Source organism: Rhinatrema bivittatum, chromosome 8 (genome assembly GCF_901001135.1).
Source record: "Rhinatrema bivittatum chromosome 8, aRhiBiv1.1, whole genome shotgun sequence".
Taxonomy (NCBI): domain Eukaryota; kingdom Metazoa; phylum Chordata; class Amphibia; order Gymnophiona; family Rhinatrematidae; genus Rhinatrema; species Rhinatrema bivittatum.
The window spans coordinates 82,741,230-82,761,486 of record NC_042622.1 but is presented as its reverse complement, the minus strand read 5'-3'; the positions used below and the strand labels follow the sequence as shown (position 1 = coordinate 82,761,486).

Sequence of the window (20,257 nt, the reverse complement as noted above, 5' to 3'; positions counted from 1 at the left end):
ATTAGTAAGTCGCAGTACCTCCGTATCTCTCACCTTTTTCTCTTAAACTGCTTTTCCTGCCTCCCTAAACAGAGTAGGGGAAATAACAGGATGTTGACTAAATTCTGTGTATTTCACCCACATATCCCGTAAATAGGTGCAGAAAGCAGGGTCATTCATTAAAAAAGCAGTTATATGCCAAATAAAAGCACTCAACCCAATTACCTATCTCCAGAGTTACAGACACTGGGGCATGGTCCAATATAATTTCCAATCATCACAGGCTGCATAACTGAGAACAAACGTTCATCGACCAATAAAAAGTGCAATCATGAAGAAGATTTTTTTTGGGGGGGGGGGGGTTTGTAAAAAAAAATTACTTCCTTACCTGCTAATTTTTGTTCCTGTAGTACCAAGGATCAGTCCAGACAGTGGGTTATGTCCCCCGTTCAGCAGATGGAGTCAGACAAAGCTTTGGAGGGTGCTGACATATTAACCAGTGCACCCTCCCTAGATCCTCAGTATAGAGAATATCAAAGCCAGAATAACAAACTAGAAAGGATTGGATCAAGTGTATCTGAAAGTAGATCAAATGATACTAACAATTGCAACTTGCAAAGAGAACTGTCGAACAGCCTCGAGGAACGGAGGCAAAAGACCAACAGAAAACCAAAAATAGAAATGTAATAGCAGATCAAGCAGGCGAACCCCATTATCCAAGCAGTAACCAGGAGGGCGTCTGGACTGATCCTTGGTACTACAGGAACGAAAATTAGCAGGTAAGGAAGTAATTTTCTTTCCCTGTACGTACCAAGATCAGTCCAGACAGTGGGATGTACCAAAGCTTCCCTAAATCGGGTGGGCCACTGAAAGCCCTGCTCGAATGACCAGGTCGCCAAAGTGTCCGGAGGTTGGCGACTGTAGATGCAGACGATAATGTCTTGCGAAGGTATGCAGTGTCTTCCAAGTTGCAGCCCGACAAATTTCCTGAGATGAGATGGACTGGGATTCTGCCCAGGAGGTTGCCTGTGAATGGGCCTTGACCCCCACTGGAGGAGTCTGACCCGCACCGACATATGCGGTCACTATTGCTTCCTTGAGCTATCTCGCGATTGTGGTCTTTGTGGCCTGCGACCCTTTTCGTGGCCCCGACCAGAGGATGAACAAGCGGTCGGAAGTCCTGAAGTCATTAGTAACTTCCAAGTAGCGGATTAGGCTGCGCTTGATGTCCAAATGTCGTAGAGATCTTGGCTCGCCGGCTGTGAAGGACGGAAGCTCTATCGTCTGATTCACATGGAAAGTTGAGACAACCTTGGGAAGGAAGGAAGGCACTGTACGTAAGGATACCCCGGTGTCCCTAAAACGGAGGAATGGTTCCCTGCACGAGAGTGCTTGGAGTTCCGAGATGCGGCGTGTGGCGCTAATGGCCACCAAGAAGACTGTTTTCAGGGTGAGGTCCTTGATGGTGGTGTGGCAAAGGGGCTCGAAAGGAGGACCTGCGAGAATCCTAAGGACCAGGTTAAGACTCCAAGAGGGGCAAGGGTCCCGGACCGGAGGCCGTAGCTGCTTCGCCCCCTTGAGGAAACGGGTGATATCCGGATAAGACAAGAGAGAAGGGTGATCGGTTGACTGAATGAATGAACCAAACGTGGAAACTTGTACTCGCAGAGAATTGTAGGTGAGTCCTTTGTCCAGGCCGTCCTGTAGGAATGCAAGGACCTGGGGTATTGAGACCCTGCTGGTATGAGTGTCGTGGTCAGTGCACCATGACTCAAAGACCTTCCAGACCCTCACGTAGGCAACCGAAGTGGAAGTCCTCTTAGCCTTTAGAAGGGTCGAGACTACCACGTCAGGGTAACCTTTGCACTGGAGCCGGCTCCTTTCAAAAGCCAGGCCGCAAGACAGAAGCGTTCTGCCTGGTTGAAAAATACTGGCCCTTGATGGCGGAGACGAGGAAGATGTCAGAGGCGCAGCGGGCCGCCCTCTGCGAGGTTGAGCAAGTGCGCAAACCACGGTCGTCACGGCCACTCCGGGGCTACCAGGATGACGGGCCCCCGATGTGTCTCCATTCGTCATAGCACCTTGCCCATTAGAGGCCAGGGCGGGAATACGTAGAGAAGGAGATGACTCGGCCAGGGGAGGACCAGTGCGTCTATGCCCTCCACCCCGTGTTCCCTCCTGCGACTGAAGAATCGTGGCACCTTGGTGTTTTGAGGCGTCGCCATGAGGTCCAGGCAGGGTGTCCCCCAGCGACTGATGAGGAGCTGCATAGCCTTGTCAGAGAGAGACCACTTCCCGGGATCCAGAGTCTGTCGGCTCAAGTAGTCCGCCTGAAGTTGTCTACACCTGCGATGTGGGAAGCTGCCAGGCGTGTGAGGAACCGCTCTGCCCATGCCATCAGGCGGGCTGCTTTGAAAGCCACATGTCGGCTCCTCGTTCCGCTTTGGTGGTTGATGTAGGCTACAGTGGTCGCATTGTCCGACAGGATCCTTACTGCTCGATTTCTCACGAGAGGCAGGAAATGTATAAGCGCCAAATGCACAGCCCTCGTTTCCAGGCAACTGATTGGCCAGACGGCTTGCGCCTTTGTCCACTGCCCCTGGGCAGAGTTCTGACACACTGCTCCCCAACCCGTCAGGCTGGCGTCGGTGGAGACCACCACCCAATCCGATTTTTCGAGCGAGGTGCCTTGTGCAAGATGCAGTGGATTCAACCGCCAAAGGAGACTGGATCTGGCAGTCGATGGGAGAGGGAGGACTAGCTGGTAGTCCTGCGATACCGGTTTCCAGCTCAAGAGTAGTGCTGCTTGTAAGGGACACTGATGCGCGAATGCCCATGGTACTAGATCGATGGTGGAGGCCATGGATCCCAGTATCTGCAGATAATCCCAAGAGGTGGGCTCCAGAAACAAGGCGAAGCGTTGGATTTGGTCTCGGAGAGATTGCGCCTTATCCGGGCATAGGAAAACCTTGCCCTGAACCATGTCGAAGCGTGCGCCCAAGAAATCCAAATGTTGCGAAGGCCTGAGACTGCGCTTGGCGAAGTTCACCACCCAGCCGAGAGATTGAAGGAGTTGAACAACCCGGGAGACCGCCCGCTGCCCCTGGGAGAAGGTCTTCGCCCGGATGAGCCAATCGTCCAGGTAGGGATGGACTAGGATTCCCTCCCGTCGGAGAGCCGCTGCCACTACAATCATGATCTTTGTGAACATCCGCGGGGCGGTTGCCAATCCGAAGGGGAGAGCCTGGAATTGAAAGTGCTGGTTGAGAATCTTGAAATGCAGGATTGGAATGTAGAGATAGGCCTCTGTCAGGTCCAGAGAGGCGAGGAACTCTCCCTGATGTACTGCCGCGATCACAGAGCGCAAGGTCTCCATTCGGAAGCGAAGGACCCGGAGGGACTTGTTGACCTCCTTGAGATCCAAGATTGAGCAGATGGCTACGTCCTTTTTGGGTACGACGAAGTAGATTGAATAATGGTCTGAAACCCACGTCTCCGGAGGGGATGGGCGAGATGGCCCCGAGATCCAAGAGCCTGTCGAGGGTTTGTTGCACAACTTGTTGCTTGTGACTCTGACTGCACGGTGAGAAGAGAAATCTGTCCCTTGGGCTGCGAGCATAATCCAATGCGTAGCTGTTCCTTAGGATGTCTAGGACCCACTGGTCCGAGGTGATTTGAACCCACTCCTCGTAGAAGAGGGATAGTCGTCCTCCAATCCGAGGGGTCGAGGAGTGGGTGAGTCTGGCATCATTGGGGGGATTTGGAGGAAACCCCTTGCGGAGCCCCCTCTCTGGGTGGTCTGTGTCCATGAAAGGAATGGGGCCACGACTGTGTTATGGTGGAAGGAGCCCGGGGCACGTCTGCCGGGGGCCGCGATAGCGGCATTGAGCTCGGGGACAACTCCGGAAAGAAGTGAACAATCGATTAGACCGCTGGCAGTCCTCGGGCAAACCGCGTTTCCCCCCAAAGACTTAATGATCTGGTCGAGGTCGTCTCGAAGAGAAACCTGCCCTTGAAAGGAAGAGATCCCAGGCTGGATTTGGAAGAGGAATCTGCCGACCAATTGCGAAGCCAGAGGAGGCGCCTTGCCGAGACCACGGAGAACATGGACCTTGCTAAGACCCAGAGCAGATCGTAGAGAGCATCCGCTCCGTAGGCTATGACACCCTCCAGGCGGTCCGCTTGGACTGCGTCCTCCGGCGGTAGTTCCTGGGAGGTGAGAAGTTGTTGGACCCAACGGAGTCCAGCCCTCTGTGCGAAAGAACTACAAATGGCAGCGCGAACTCCCAGGGCCGAGACCTCAAAAACCCTCTTTAGGTAGACTTCCAGCTTCCTATCCTGGAGGTCACGCAGTGCCGTACCACCCGTGACTGGTATTGTTGTCCGTTTGGTAACCGCCGACACCGCTGAATCCACCTTAGGAAGACTGAGGAGCTCCAGGAAGTCCTCTGGGAGCGGATACAGTTTTTCCATCACCCGGCCGACCCTGAGGGAGGCTTCGGGAGTATCCCATTCCCTGGCCAGGAGCTGTAGGAAGGTGGAGTGGGTGGGAAAGGCCTGGGACGAGGGGCGCAGGCCAGCCAGAACTGGATCCCCTTTCTTGCTAGAAGAGGCGACGACTGGCGCGGGGGATCCGGGGGGGGGTCTAGGGGAAGCTCGAGGTCCAGCTCCTGCAGGATATGAGGGATTAGGTCCTCTAGCTCCTCCTTTTGAAAGATGCGAAGGACCCGCGGATCATCTCCTTCCAGTTGCGCAGCGAGAAGCGGATCATCCCCCAGTGAAGACGGCGGATCTCCCCCCAGATCCTGGAGAGGGGCCGCCCCTCCCCCCGAGGGGAGGGCAAAATGCACCCTGGGTGCCCCCTGGTCCGGCCCTGGGCCCCCATGGGTGTCTCCGATATCCGGGGAGCCTTGGCTGGCGGTGGCTCAAACCCGGAAACCCTAGGATTCTCCAGGCGCTGCAGGTAAGCATTGTGCATGAGCACAATGAACTCCGCCGAGAACGCGGGAGGGCCCGGGGGGGGATCAGTAGGGGAGTCCCCCGGGGGTACCGGGAGAGCTAGCAAGGGAACCAGGTAAGCATCGGCGGGGGTATGTCAAAGAAATCCTCCCCTGCCTCTCCTGATGGCTGCTGCACGTTGTCCCCTGCTTCCAAAATGGCCTCCGTTCCTGCTGAAAGCGGGGACGGGGACGGCTCCTGTAGTCCACGGCGCGCTGGAGCGCGCGAAAAAGCTTTATCCCACGGCAGGGAAGTGTCCTCCCCACCAGGAAGGCACCTTTCACAAAGACCCTCATGTGACCCTCGCAACCCCGGGCCGCCGCACGCCGAGCAGTGGGACCGCGGCATGCTCGGGGGCGACCGGGGTGGGGGAAGAGGAAGGTGAACCGCTCGGAGCCGACCACCGAAGAGCGCCGCGGGGAGCGGGAAAGACGCCTCCACTATACCCTTATCCCCGGTGACAGCTGAGGAATGTGCCTCTCTGCTGAGGCGGCCCCGGGGAATGCACGTTTCAGGGCCACTGGGGGGGGAGGGGCTGGCACCACCAGCATCCACCGCCCTAACACTACAAAGGCTAGAACCTGTAGGAGGAAACAGGAGAAAAATAACAGCCCAAAGGAGCCACCTACCCCACCGAAGGAGGAATGGGGGAAGGGAAGGTGCTCACACAGCACTGCTTGCAAGAGATGAGAAAACTCCCACAGAGAGATTCTAACTTTCTTAAAACTTTTTTTTTTTTTTTTTTTTTTTTTTAAACCAAACTTCATCCAACCTTGAGAACAGAATCAGAAAAAAATAGAACTGTGGAGAAAAGTCCACCAAACAGGGGAAGCACACGGTTCCCCTACTCCTATCTGCTGGAGTCAGAGAGATACTGAGGATCTAGGGAGGGTGCACTGTTTAATATGTCAGCACCCTCCGATGCTTTGTCTGACTCCATCTGCTGGATGGGGGACATAGCCCACTGTCTGGACTCATCCTGATATGTACAGGGAATAGAAAGTATAATCATATTCGCTCAGATGGAGGACTCTCCATGTATCCAACATTTTAAGTTCTTGAACCACTAGGTTCACCCCAGAAATCAACTCTAGAATTTGGTAACCTGGCTGGTTTACAGTCTCTAGTGCAGTCTGCAATTGTTACCGTCACAGACAATGACATTAAAATCCCCGCCAAGGATTAATTTATATTCCAGGAAGGAGAGCATTTTAGTAATAAGAGTAGTGAAAAAGGAATGTGTCTCTATATTAGGAGCATAAATATTGCAAAACAAATATTTAACTCCATTCAAAGAGCCCGTCATCATCACATAAAGTCCCCCTTTTCTTGTATTATCTTTTCCAATAAGAAAGGTAATGATTTATTTACTAAAATAGCTACCCCACATTGTCTTCTAGAGTAGGAGGAAAAGCCACACTGACCTACCCAATCCCTCCTTAATTTTGAAAGTTCTTCGTCTGTCATGTGTGTCTCTTGAAGTAAAACCACGTGAACTTATAATTTTTTAAACATAAGAATATTTTTCTCTTAATTGGCGAATGCAAGCCATTAATATTCATTGAAAACAAATTAACAGTAACGATATTCCGAATTGTACGGGCATAATATAGATTAAAATGACCCGGGTCATTGTACAGGCATAATATAGATTAAAATGACCCAGGTCATTTGAGCGGAACTTGGAAGTGCTCCCCAAAAGTGCATATACCCAAAATTGTATATGCCATTAATAGAGTTTCCAATCGGGTAAACACCATACCAAGATATAGAACATCAATGTTTGCTATCCACAACCCCACATCCATATCCTCTCATGTATCATCCATACACCACTCACATTGTAACTCAGCCCAACACACCACAACAAAACCTCCATCCTCCAACTTGCATGCCCATTCTTTCCACCAATCAGCCAGAGGATGCACCCTTTGGGGGTTATTCACAAATGTGAGATCATAGTCCTTTTCCAGGTTAATCAAAGATGAGTGAAAACCTGCAAAACAAAACAAAAAATCAAAGATTGGTTAACAATCAATAATATTAATTGCATTGAGGGCAATGTTCTTCGTTCCATTTCTAAAGTTCCCATGATAGCGCTGAGCCAGCAACGAATCTAGCAGCACCTAAGAGCCAGATTATAATCATTACAAAGGAAGTTGAGGAAAAAGCCTAAGATACAAAAATGGCAAACTGGCAATTTGATCACATTACAGGCTGGCCACTTAATCATTTTACAAAAACATTTTAATTATCAGTCATGCATTAACAGTTCCTGTTCTAAGATGCATCACTGTGTTATTGTTTGTAAGGTTTTGGGTGGACCCTTGGACACTGTGGCAGCTGACCACGCCCACGGGGGGAAGTCCCGTGAGGGGCCACAGGTCAGGCTCAACTTTGGGACACACAACACAGAGTTATATCAGAGTTGAGAAGCCACCAGAGGTGGCAGTAGTGAGTAGAGATGAAGCCCTGCTGGGCTAGTGTTCCTCAAGTTACTGGAACAGCGATTCCCTCTATGGCTGTGCTGTAGTGGAGAAAACTGAGATAGTGAGTACAGTGGAGCATACACAGAGTTCTGGTATAGAGCCTCGTTGGTAAAGTTACTCACAGCGGTTTCTCCCGGAAGGTGACACAGAAGCTGGACTAGAGGCAGGCCCTCGAGGAGCGAGTACCTGGTTTCAGGAAACAGCTCTGAGGAAATAAAGTTGGTAACTCACTGATGATGTAGGCAGCGGTTTCTTCCAAGCAGAAGCGATAAGTTCAGGCAGCGAGTCAGGGAACATGGGCCCTCGAGGAGCGAGTACCGGTTCCTGATAGTGACCTGAAAGAAATGAGAGAGGCCCCCAAGGAGCGGGTACACTGTTAGGATAAAGTCCAAAAGTTGGAGAGGCAGAGTAGCTAGGTACGGAGAGCGAATCCCATCCGTAAGGAATCCCTTGCTAACTCGATTAGCTAGCAAAAGGTTTAGGCTTTTGTATCCGGGATGCGTGACTTCATCACAGGGGGACGCCCCTGAGGTTCGTGCTTCTTAGCACGGTCACTCGCTTTAACTAGCATGTCTTTCATCTGGGTCCACAGATTATGAATTTCATCAGCAGTAGATTGAGCTGCTGGGGATGGCACTGACAGCCTCAGTGGAAGTGGCGGTGTTGGTGAACTTCCATATACCACTTCAAAAGGTGTTGATCCAGTTGATGTTGCTGGATGAGAATTGATGGCGAATTCAGCCCAAGGTAACAATTCAGCCCAGTTGTTCTGAAGGCAACTCACATAGGCTCGAATGAACTGTTTTAAGGTTCTATTCATCCGTTCTGTTTGGCCATTTGATTGCGGATGATAGGCTGAAGTGTAGTCTAGAGAGATGTCGAATAGCTTACACAAGGCCCTCCAGAACCTTGTCGTGAATTGGGATCATCGGTCTGAGACTATGTGTTTTGGTAGGCCGTGAAGGCGAAAAATGTGCGATATGAAGAGCATCTCAAGCTCCAAGGCTGAAGGTAAGCCAGGCAGCGCCACGAAATGGGCCATCTTGCTGAAGCGATCGACTGTTACTCAGATGGTATTCATTCCTCCAGAAAGGGGTAAATCGACTACAAAGTCAGTAGCGATGTGTTACCAGGGCTGTTCCGGAGATGCCACGTAGGATAATGTATCTTTTTTGATAGTAGGCCACCAATAGAACTTCTGGATCTTGAGCAAGGTGTGGCGTTGACCAGGATGGCCAGCCAGCTTGGAATCGTGCGCCCAAAGAGCACTTTCTTCCTGAGGTGTTAAGGGACGATGGTTTTACCAGCGGGCACAGAATGTGTAGTCGCCAAGATTACTTTCTTCGGGTCAATTATGTGCTGAGGTTCTTCAGGCACATCCTCCGAGAGAAAGGAGCGAGACAAAGCATTGGCTCTGGTATTTCTGTCTCCGGGGCGATATTTAAGCACAAAGTCAAAGCGATTGAAGAATAAGGATCATCTAGCTTGTCTGTGGTTAAGACGTTGCGCATGGCGGAGATACTCTAAATTTTTATGGTCTGTGAATACGGTTATTTGATGTTAAGCACCTTCGAGCCAAGGCCGCCATTCCTCGAATGCTAGCTTAATCGCCAAGAGCTCTTTATCTCCGATCCCATAGTTCTTCTCTGCCAGGGAGAAACGTCGTGAGAAGAAAGAGCAGGGACGTAAGGATTTGGAGTCTCCAGTTTGGCTCAATATAGCCCCCACACCGGCATCAATAGCGTCAACTTCTATGATGAATGGCTTGTTGGGGTCAGGATGACGCAAGCATGGTTCCATGGAAAAGGCAGTCTTTAATTTCTCAAAAGCGGAAATGGCCTCCGCAGACCATTTTGAAGCGTTGGTACCTTTGCGGGTCATGGTGGTCAAGGGCACTGTTAAAGAAGAGTAGTTCTTTATAAAGCTTCTAAAATAGTTGGTAAACTCCAAAATTCATCTCAGGGCCTTCAGGCTGTTAGGTTGGGACCAATTTTTAATACTCTCTAGTTTTTGAGGATCCATCTGGAAGCCATCTTTAGACACGATATAGCCAAGAAAAGGCACAGAGTCTTTATGAAATTCGCACTTGGATAGTTTGGCGTAGAGTCGGCGTAGTACTTGCTTGACATCCTCTAGATGAGTGGGCAAATCCTGAGAAAATATCAGGATATCATCCAGGTATACCATGACACTCTTGTACAACAGGACCCGCAAGATGTCTTTCATCATGTTCTGAAATACAGCAGGTGCGTTGCACAGGCCGAAGGGCATTACTAAGTACTCAAAATGGCCATCTCGAGTGTGGAAGGCTGTTTTCCATTCGTCGCCAGTGCGAATGCAAACTAAGTTGTAGGCCCCCTTCAGGTCAAGTTTTGAGAATATTTTGGCCCCCTGAAGCTGGTCAAACAGCTCTGAGATTAAAGGCAGGGGGTAGCGGTCTTTAATCGTGATCTCGTTCAGACCTCGGTAATCGATACAAGCAAGTAAGGAACCGTCCTTCTTCCCCACAAAGAAGAAGCCTGCACCGGCTGGAGACTTCGATGGTCTAATAAACCCCTTCTGTAAATTCTCCTCGATGTATTCAGACATAGCCTTGTTCTCAATCACTGAGAGTGGATAGACACGTCCTTTAGGAGGTTCAGTATTGGGTTTCAGTCTTATGGCACAGTCAAAGGACCTATGCGGAGGAAGAATGTCAACAGCTTCTTTGGAAAACGCATCACTAAACTATGCGTATTGAGGCAGCAGCCCCGGCATTGCTGGAGTTGTAGGCATGCAGATGACAAGAGCAATCTCCTTAAGGCACTTTCCATGACAACCTGGGCCCCAGCGGGAGAGTTCCAAGGAAGCCCAGTCGAATTGGGGTTGGTGCAACTGCAACCAGGGTAACCCCAGGATGATAGGGTGCATGGCCTTCTCTAACACAAAGAAGGGAATTGATTCTGTATGTAGAGCTCTGGTGCAAAGAGTTACCAGTTCGGTTTGGCAAGTCACGTCACCCGGTAAGAAGCTCCCCATGGATGGAAGATAGGAGTAGTGGAACCTTCAAAGTGACGAGGGGAATCCTCAAATGTTCCACTAGGTGTCGAAGAATAAAGTTGCCTCCTGCCCCTGAATCCACCAGGGCAAGAGTTTGAAACTCAGACGGTCTGCAGATCAAGGAGACTGGGATAGAGCGCGGAGGAGAGGGTGTAGTAAGGCCTAAGAACAGACCTCCTGCAGGACTTAGGCATGTTGGGACATCGTGACCAGCCTGTCCACAATACATACACAGACCATGCCTCTTCCGAAGTCTTCTCTCTTTAGAAGTCAAATGACTGCGACCAAGTTGCATCGGTTCATCTCCACTGGCAACAGGAATTACTGGAACCATCCGAGGTGCAGGTTTAGCACTAGCCTCCTTCTGACCTGGTCCTCTTATAGGCCAGAGTTCTTTCACCTCATCACAAAGCCGGTGGTCGATTCTAGTAGCCAAAGCCACTAGTTCATCCAGTGAGTCAGGTGTTTCACGAGCGGCCAGCTCGTCTTTCAAGCGAGTATCCAGGCCTCTGAAGAAGAGTGTTTTCAGGCATTTGGGGTCCCAGCAGAGTTCTGTAGCAAGAGTCTTGAACTCTATCGCAAAATCAGCCTGATCGGTTGCCTTGCTTCAGGTCCACCAGAGCAGAACCAGCAACGGTCACTCGGGCAGGATCGCCAAAAACGGATTTAAATAAGTCCAAAAATCCGTCAATATCCTGCAAAATAGGATCCTTGCATTCACACAGTGTTGAGGCCCAAGACAAGGCCCTTCCATCAAGATAAGATAGAATGTAAGTAGTCTTGGCAAAAGCTGTGGGGAAGTGAGAAGGCTGTAATGCAAAATGCATGCAGCATTGGTTTAGAAAGCCCCTGGTTCTCTGAATCTCTCCCGAGAAACGAACTGGAGCAGCCAGCGGTACAGTAGTCTTTAAAGTTACATCAGGTAACTGACCTTCATTACTGGAAGTAGCGCCTTGGGTCTTCTGTGCGTGCAGCTGATGAAACGCTGAAGTGAGTTTCTCCAGCTGTGCTGGCTCCATGGAGTTAGCAATCTGTTATTGTTTGTAAGGTTTTGGGTGGACCCTTGGACACTGTGTCAGCTGACCACGGGGGGGGGGGGGGGGGAGTGAGTCCCATGACGGGCCACAGGTCAGGCTCAGCTTTGGGACACACAACATAGAGTTATATCTTTTATTAGACAGAGTTGAGAAGCCACCAGAGGTGGCAGCAGTGAGTAGAGATGAAGCCCAGCTGGGCTAGGGTTCCTCAGGATACTGGAACAGCGATTCCCTCTATGGCTGTGCTGTAGTGGAGAAAACTGAGATAGTGAGTACAGTGGAGCATACACAGAGTTCTGGTATAGAGCCTCGTTGGTAAAGTTACTCACACAGAGGTTTCTCCCGGAAGGTGACACAGAAATTGGACTAGAGGCACGCCCTCGAGGAGCGAGTACCTGGTTCCAGGGAACAGCTCTGAGGAAATAAAGTTGGTAACTCACTGATGATGTAGGCAGCGGTTTCTTCCAAGCAGAAGCGATAAGTTCAGGCAGCGATTCAGGGAACATGGGCCCTTGAGGAGCAAGTACCAGTTCCTAATAGCGACCTGAAAGAAATGAGAGATGCCCCCAAGGAGCGGGTACCCCATTAGGATAAAGTCCAAAAGTTGGAGAGGCAGAGTAGCTAGGTACGGAGAGCGAATCCCATCCGTAAGGAATCCCTTGCTAACTCAGTTAGCTAGCAAAAGGTGTAGGCTTTTTTATCCGGGATGCGTGACATCATCACAGGGGATGCCCCTGAGGTTCGCGCCAAAGAGAGAATAAGAAGCAGGGCCGCGCAGCACGCGTGTGCGCCCTATGGTACCTGGACAACATGACGGGATGCAGTGCCCAAGCCGGACCGGGGACGCCAGAGAGGACGGCAGGCAGACACCGCGGCAGCCAGACGTCCATCAACCGTGGGAGGAGTCGCAAAAAAGGTAAGGTGGGCGGAGTGGAGACGTCAGGCAGCGACAGTCGTAACACACTGCAGTCTGACAATCATAAGGAATAGGGAGTACAACCAGTCCAACAATCCTGCTGTTCCATGCCAAAAATATTTTCAGGCAGCAGCCATTTTCTCATATATATAAAGAAATTCACGTTCATAGAAATTTCAAAACTTCCAGCATAAACATACTGAAGATGAGAACATAAACCCACTTTCCGCAAAGAAAAAAATTCAAGCCAAATCTGCAAATCTACATTGATTCCTCAATGTAGGGATCACATTTGCTACCATACTTGAGCTATAAAAGTAGATGCTTGTTCTTTATTGGTCAACAGATGGGTTTTCCCTCCAAACTGGGACCCTAAGTTTCGCCAGGTATAGCAACATGAATTTTATCCCCTTTTGATAAAGCTCTATGCAAACGGGGGTCATTTCTTTTCATTGTGCAGCTACTTGGGCTGAATAGTTGGTATTCACCAGCTTTTTCTTTTTGTATTCTCTAAATAGCTTTACTTTGTCTGCCCGGTTTAATATGCATGCCACCCAGCATTCTTTCACAAAGGCCCCACTTGGTGAGCTCTCTCACATGTAATCCAGCTAGATAATATATCCATAGCCAGAAGTTCCGGCAATGTCACCTCAAAAAACTGTATCAGCTCATCTTCCTTAATTGATCCTAAGAGCCTGACCAATCTGATATTATTACTATATCCCCTATTCTCCTTGTACTCCAGCAGGGCAAGTAAGGTTTCATTTTCCTTTTTTAAGGCAGCCAGCTGTTGGTCAATATTATCTGTTCTCTCCTGCGTGGCTATCCTTTGTTCTGCTTGGTTGATCCTTCAACCTTGTGATTCAGACCTCTCTCTGATTTCATCTGTAGCTGATTGGAATTTGCATAGCCTAGCTTCCAAGGCGGCTATTATGCTTTGAGATTTCCTGCACAGAATCTTCAGAAACCACTGCCACTATTTTATCCGTGCTGTTTTGACTTGGTTTGGTTGCCATCTTGCTTTCCACTGATTTGCCTTTCTCCTGTAAGCTTCGGGTCATCACTTGCTTATTTTTTATTAAAACACTAGAAACAGTATGACTCTTTTCACAGGTTGAAATAAGAATACATTATAAAAAGACACCTTTTTGGGAGCAGCCCCTGGAGCAGCACTAGTCTGCTTCCTTTCATGTGCACAGCATCACCAGAATGTTATCTTAATGTTTTCTTGCAAGTATTACATAAAGAGAATTTCCATGCTTTCAGTTTTACAAAGAAATCATGTGTGTTTATTTTGTTTGGGCTTTTAATCAAGTTTACTTAGGGAATAGCCACTGCTATTAATTGCATCAGTAGCATGGGATCTTCTTAGTGTTTGGGTAATTGCCAGGTTCTTGTGGCCTGGTTTGGCCTCTGTTGGAAACAGGATGCTGGGCTTGATGGACCCTTGGTCTGATCCAGCATGGCAATTTCTTATGTTCTTAAGTCTTATTTTTATTTCTTTCAGAACTCTGGGGTGTATGCCATCTGGTCCAGGTTATTTGTTACTCTTTAGTTTGTCAATCTGCCCTATTACATCTTCCAGGTTCACTGTGATTTGTTTCAATTCCTCTGAATCATCACTATTTAAATACTGTTTCCAGCACAGGTTTCGCGCCAACATCCTCAGTAAACACTGAAGCAAAGAATTTCCGCCTTGTCTTCCCTAAGTATCCTTTTAGCCCCTCAATCATCTAATGGTTTAATCAATTCTTTCTCAGGCTTTCTTCTTCAGATGTATTTTAAAAAGGTTTTATTTTGAGAGTTTAGCTCTATGGCCAGCTTTTCAATTCTTTTTTTGCCTGCCTTGTCAGTGTTTTGCATCTTACTTGACAGTGCTTATGCATTTTCCTATTTTCTTAAATTGGATTTGCTTTCCATTTTTTGAAAAAAGTTATTTTGGTTAACATAGCCTCTTTCACTAACAAGGCTTCACCTGATTCTACCTGCTGTGACACATCCCCCACCAGCAGAGGCTCCAGCGAGCACTGCTCCTGGTTACCTGAACTACCACCTCACTGACTACCTGACTCAAAGTTCCTGAACTACTTAAGCCAGCTTTGCCAAAACCTCAGTATCTCTTCATGGAGTCACCCTTGGCTCCCTGATCTGGCCACACTTTCCTTATTCCATGCCTTGTAGCCTCCAGGCCTGCTTTTGACGTGTACCTTTCTCTGTGGCCTACTCAGGCCTTTCCTTGCCTTGTGACCTCTGGGCCTCCTCTCACCTTGTGCCTTGCTTTGTGCCTATATAGGGCTCTCCTTATCTAATGTCATTTTGGGCCTTATGCCTAGCAGCCTGTGGGCCTTCTGTTTTGCTACTTTTGAGCCTCAGTGATCTTTGTTCTGGTTTGTGTCTAGTCCTGTCCTTGTCTGTCAGGTTTTGACCTGCCCTGCCCAGTCTAGGTCCCAGTGTCCATTCCCTGCATTTTACCATTGTCTTGTCTTGCCAGAGCCTATATATGTATCCTGCCCAGTCTGTATCTGTATCCAGTCCCAGCTTCTGCTCAGTATCCTGTCCAGCCTATGTCTGTATCCAGTCCTAGCCTGTGCCCAGTATCCAGCTCTAAATTCCAGCCTGTCTGTGCCCAGCCTGCTCCGGTATCCAGTCCTCAGCTTCTAGCCTATCTCTGCCACAACTTCCAGCCTGTGCCTGCCCAACTTTGCCCAACCTATCCAGCCTGCCTTACCATGATGATCTGCCACCGAAGCCAAGCCCTTCCAGCTCAACCTGAGGGGGGAGGGGACTGGCTAGGCAGAAGAAAAAACCCCAGTCCAGTCCTGCAATCCTGCCCTGCTCCTGAGTGGGTGTTCCCTGACCCCCAGCCAACATTCACCTGACCTTTTAACCATACTGGCAGTCATTTGGCCTTCCTTCTGCCTTTTTTAATGTATGAAATGCATCTAATCTGGGCTTCCAAAATTGTATTTTTAAACAGTGTCCATGCCTGAAATAAACCAGCAGCACCGTTTTAAGTTTTTTTCTATTTTCCTTATTTTATCAAAGTCTCCCTTTTGAAAGTTAAATGCTAAGCAGTAGTTTTCCTTAATGTCCTTCTTCCAGTTATTAAGTCAAATATGGTTACTGTTCCCAAAAAGCCCCAATCCATTACCTCTCGCACAAAATCTGTGTTCTGCTAAGAATTAGGTCTAAAATAGGTCTCCCTCTCATTGATACTAGGACTAGCTGCTCCATGAACTAGTCATTTATTACATCTAGAAACTTTACCTCCCTAACATGTTCTGATGTGACATTTATCTAGTCAATATTAGGGTAATTAAAATCTCTCAGTTGTTAGCTTTCCTAACTTTTGTTAGCATTTCATTGTCTGTTCATTCTGGCTAGGCAAATAGTAGTATACCCCTACTGCTATGCTCTTCCCCATCACACATGGAATTTCTATCCATAAATACTCCATTTAGTCTACTTCAGAATCTTTATCCTATTTGACTCTATTCCATCCCTAACAAATAACACCATCTTCCCCCTCATCAATTTGATCAACCCTATCTTTGCAATATAATGTGTACAATTGTATGCACTGTCCCATTGGTTATCCTTCTTCCACCAGGTCTCTGAGATACCAATTATGTCTACCTCTTCATTCAATGTGCTATACATTCTAATTCTCTCATCTTACACCTTTTAAACTTCCTACATTTGTATAGAGATATTTTAAAGTATGTTTTTTTTTGTTTATACAGCTTTCCCAGCAATTGATAGGGATAATTTGAAATCTTTTAACTCAATCTACTCTTTACTTAAAGGCACTTGGGGCTACTTTTGCCTTTATTGGAAACTCTCTATTAGGATGCTCTAACTCCCCTGTTTTGTTAGTATCCTTCAAAAATATCTCCCCAATACAATCTACTGTGACTCCCAGTAATGATGATCAAAAGATAGCTCTGATTTGATTGACAAATAGAATGCAGATCTAGATACAGATTTTGATGATACTGATTGAATGTTGATTTGGCGATCCATATCTAAATTATCTATTTGCAGTAAGAATCAGAAGCTGATGTATCAGTATTGCATCGAAAATATTGATATTCTGTTTTCTTCTCTCAATTCAGTGCTTCTAGCCCCATGTGTTGGTGAAAGTGTGGTGAGCGGTGGTGCTACATTCACATGTGGGGATGCAGGAAACTGCAGCAATTTTGGGAAAACATTTGAGAGAAAATTGTTATTGTGGGGATTGATATTTTCTTGCCCCAACTGTGTTTGTTAAACTGTTGGGATGAACAGGATTTATCAAAATGAGATAAATGGCTAGTATCTCATCTGTTGCAAGCTGGACATTTGACAATTGCATATTTTTGGAAAACCTTACCACAAATCTGTTTGGTGTAAGAAAGTTGTGGAGTTGGCTATTTTAGAACATATCACCTTTGCTTTAAAATGTAAACTTGAGGCTTATGATGATATGAGGAAAGTTTTGGAAATGGCATACTTTAAATTAGAATACCGTGTATAATTTTTGAACACTTAATAGGACAGTGATCCCTGTACAGTGTACATGAGATGTAGTATTGTTCAGATGCTCCAAGGAAGCAAACCGGTAACCGATCCAATGTGGCGAACAACAGAAGAATGAAAAGATGGATCGGTAAAAATGGACTTTTATTGGAACTTGCCCGACTCTGGCCGAGTTTCGCTCTGCCGAGCTGCCTCAGGGGCTTGTTGAGCCAGAAACTTGGCTCTATATACTTTTGCTGATTTCCTAGGATGAGTGGAGTATGAGTGAACACACCGAATCCGGGCTTGTCACTTGTGATTCATCAATCACCGGTCACATACTGCTCTGACAAACACTGCAAGCTTGCAGTGTTTGTCAGAGCAGTATGTGACCGGTGCAAGTTCAACAAAGAATTGCATCAATACTGTTCACACAAGTGATTGATGAATCACAAGTGACAAGCCCGGATTCGGTGTGTTCACTCATACTCCTTCATCCTAGGAAATCAGCAAAAGTATATAGAGCCAAGTTTCTGGCTCAACAAGCCCCTGAGGCAGCTCGGCAGAGCGAAACTCGGCCAGAGTCGGGCAAGTTCCAATAAAAGTCCATTTTTACCGATCCATCTTTTCATTCTTTTCTTGTATTGTTCAGATGCTACTGGTTTTGTTTTCCTTACTATTAATTTGATAAATGTGTTGGTATGCAATGTCATAGATTCTGTCTTGTTCCTGTTGAAAAAATAAAAAGTTATATATAAAAAAAAAAAAAAAAGAGACCTCCCTCTGAACTATGTGCTGCTGAGCAACTGTTCTTGTTTCAAACAGTGGCCAATCCAGATGAGAATTAACTGGCAAGGGGTAGATAGATTCCAAGCTGCTTAAGTTTTTTTCCTTACCATGAGGTCAGTGACACTATCCATTTTTTAGTACTAGATCCAGTATGGCCTCGCTTCAATTTGGCTCTTTCACTAGTTTCAGAAGACACCAGTTCATCTTATTTTGCCAGCAGCGTTTGCTTGAGTTGCAGAGTGATGCCAGTATTGCACACCATGAAAGACTTCTGTTGACATAAGAGTGAGGCTATAGGGTACTGCTATGGAGGTTGCTTCCCTCCTGACTCTTGACTGACAAGTGGAGAAGCTCCTAATAGGGGAGATTGTCCAGGAGAGCTGGGATAGAAGAAAGTGTCAGGGGAAGCTGAAAGACCATCTCTGCCCAGAAGCAGCAAAGGACTGGCAAAACAGGCAGAGGTTTAACCAGTCTTTAATATTTTTTTCTGTACTGTTTTAAGCACTGCCTACACACAATACTTTTGTTTTCGCAGGTGGATTTTGGCACAGCAGTCTGATCGACAAAAACCTGATTGATTACTTTGTGCCCTTCCTGCCACTGGAGTACAGACATGTGAAGATGTGTGTTGCTGCAGAACTGCAGGCGCGGAGGTACGTAGCAGACCCTGAAATTATCAGCAGAGTGGCGGAGGAAATGACATACTTCCCAAAAGCAGAGAAGATCTATTCGGACAAAGGCTGCAAGACAGTGGCAGCAAAGTTGGATTTCTACCTGTGAGAGAATGTCTAAATCATGGTGAGGACCGCCTGTCAGAACGGGAGCAATGGCAACATTTGTCCAGATCATTTAACTTTAAACACTTTTAAAACAAAAATGACTATTTATGGTCTCTTTGTAAATAGAAATATGTGTGTTTGTAATTTTTATCAGGATAAAGAATCTGGTGCCAGCAGTGATGTCAGTGCTGGTTACTAATTTAAAACCAGCAGATTATGCTTGTGGAAACTGATTAGCATTTCTGGACCATGACAGCATTTAATGAGCAATAACCATGAAATTACTATGTTAATCTCAATCAACCCTACCTGCATTTCCACCCCAGCATTTTGGCTGGCTTTGTGCTACTGCCGTCATCTTCTCAAATATATCCATGTTTTCAGACATTGATTACATGCTCATCTTTACATTGATTGCCTCATCCTTTAATGTGACAAAAGCTTCATAAATAAGCTTTGTATTCCAAAAATATTTCATAAAATGCTATATATGAGTAGTCTGCTGGCAAGGGCAGCTGCTTAAAACCCACTCAGTATTTGCACAGCCAGATACTAAAGTCATTCACATCTTCTGAAATGCTGGCAGTATGCATTAGGATCCTGTCATGTCATTTAAATTCAAATTACTGTTACTATGAAATTCCTGCAGTATACCGGTGTGGTCTACACATATCCTGGCAATGAAAAAAATATTTTCTTCCTCTACTAAATGAACTGAATTATATGCAAAATGACTTGGAAGAGTTCAGTTAGTTGATTTGCTGGGCAATGGTGCTGAGAGTTAGTGTAGTACTGTCTTAGAGAGGAGCCTGCTCTTCTTCTTTCTCCTCCTCACTTTGTGTACTGACACCTAACTCTCATTTCTTGCCCAGTTCATAATCTGTCCATTCAGTGTTCTTTCTGGGATGAAGCAAAGGATGCCTGTTAAATGAAAATATTTCTACAATTTATTTATTAAATTTATAAAATGCCTTTCTGTAAATCTGAATAGAGAACAATTGGATATAAAAACATTCATTCAATCAACAAAAATAAAACAGACAATACTAAAAAAAACAGGCAAAGAACTAACTTCATTTTATAGTGAACATGTAGCTTCCTTTCCTTGTTTGGAATGCAGCACCATATTTCTGACCACCTGAAATTATGAGAATAACATGGCATTGCCTCATATATCATGCTGCTCTTAGACAGGAGAGTCAGATTCACACCAGCAAATGCACTAGAAGCAGCATTAGTACCAGTGCACACTATTAAAGGCAAAATGCCAAAATCTAGGAGGCTGCTTTTAGTTCTTGTCATATTTCTTACTACAAATACAAAGTCCAATTCAAAGGATTTATCTGTGGATAAAATGCAACCTTGGGGCTTACCGAAGCTTGGTGATATTTCTGACTCCGCCTTGCAAAATGAAATGTCTGGTGGCTCACATGGTACATGCTGTCCACTGTCCTGTGGAAGGTCCCCAGTTCAGTCATTACTAGAGAGTAACATCTCATGGCCCGATTCAGGACCCTTAATCACAGATCCTGAAAGGAGCCCTAGTGTATGGTCCCCAGCCCAGGACTGGACTAAACTGTTCGGAGGGAATTTAAAAAAGAGGAAAAAATCCCTGGATATTTGTGAATGAAGGCTCATGATGCCAAATCCCAGCCCTGGTTCTGACTGAGCTGGAAGTACAAAGGAGCTGGGTCACAAAAAAAAAAAAAGCAAGGTTTAAGCCTCAACAAAAGA

At 46.9% G+C, this 20,257-nt stretch overlaps 1 protein-coding gene across 2 annotated transcripts in view; it reads left to right on the top strand.

Annotated features, from left to right (window-relative positions):
* Positions 1 to 18,931, top strand: part of LOC115096938 (torsin-1A-like) — a 53,807-nt gene extending 34,876 nt beyond the window's left edge. For both annotated transcript variants that reach the window (XM_029612259.1, XM_029612260.1), the window contains one exon: positions 18,280 to 18,931. In XM_029612259.1, coding sequence (XP_029468119.1) covers positions 18,280 to 18,524 — 245 coding nt within the window. In that variant the 3' untranslated portion in view covers positions 18,525 to 18,931. The remainder of the gene's footprint in view (positions 1 to 18,279) is intronic.
* Positions 18,932 to 20,257: the final 1,326 nt, after the last annotated feature.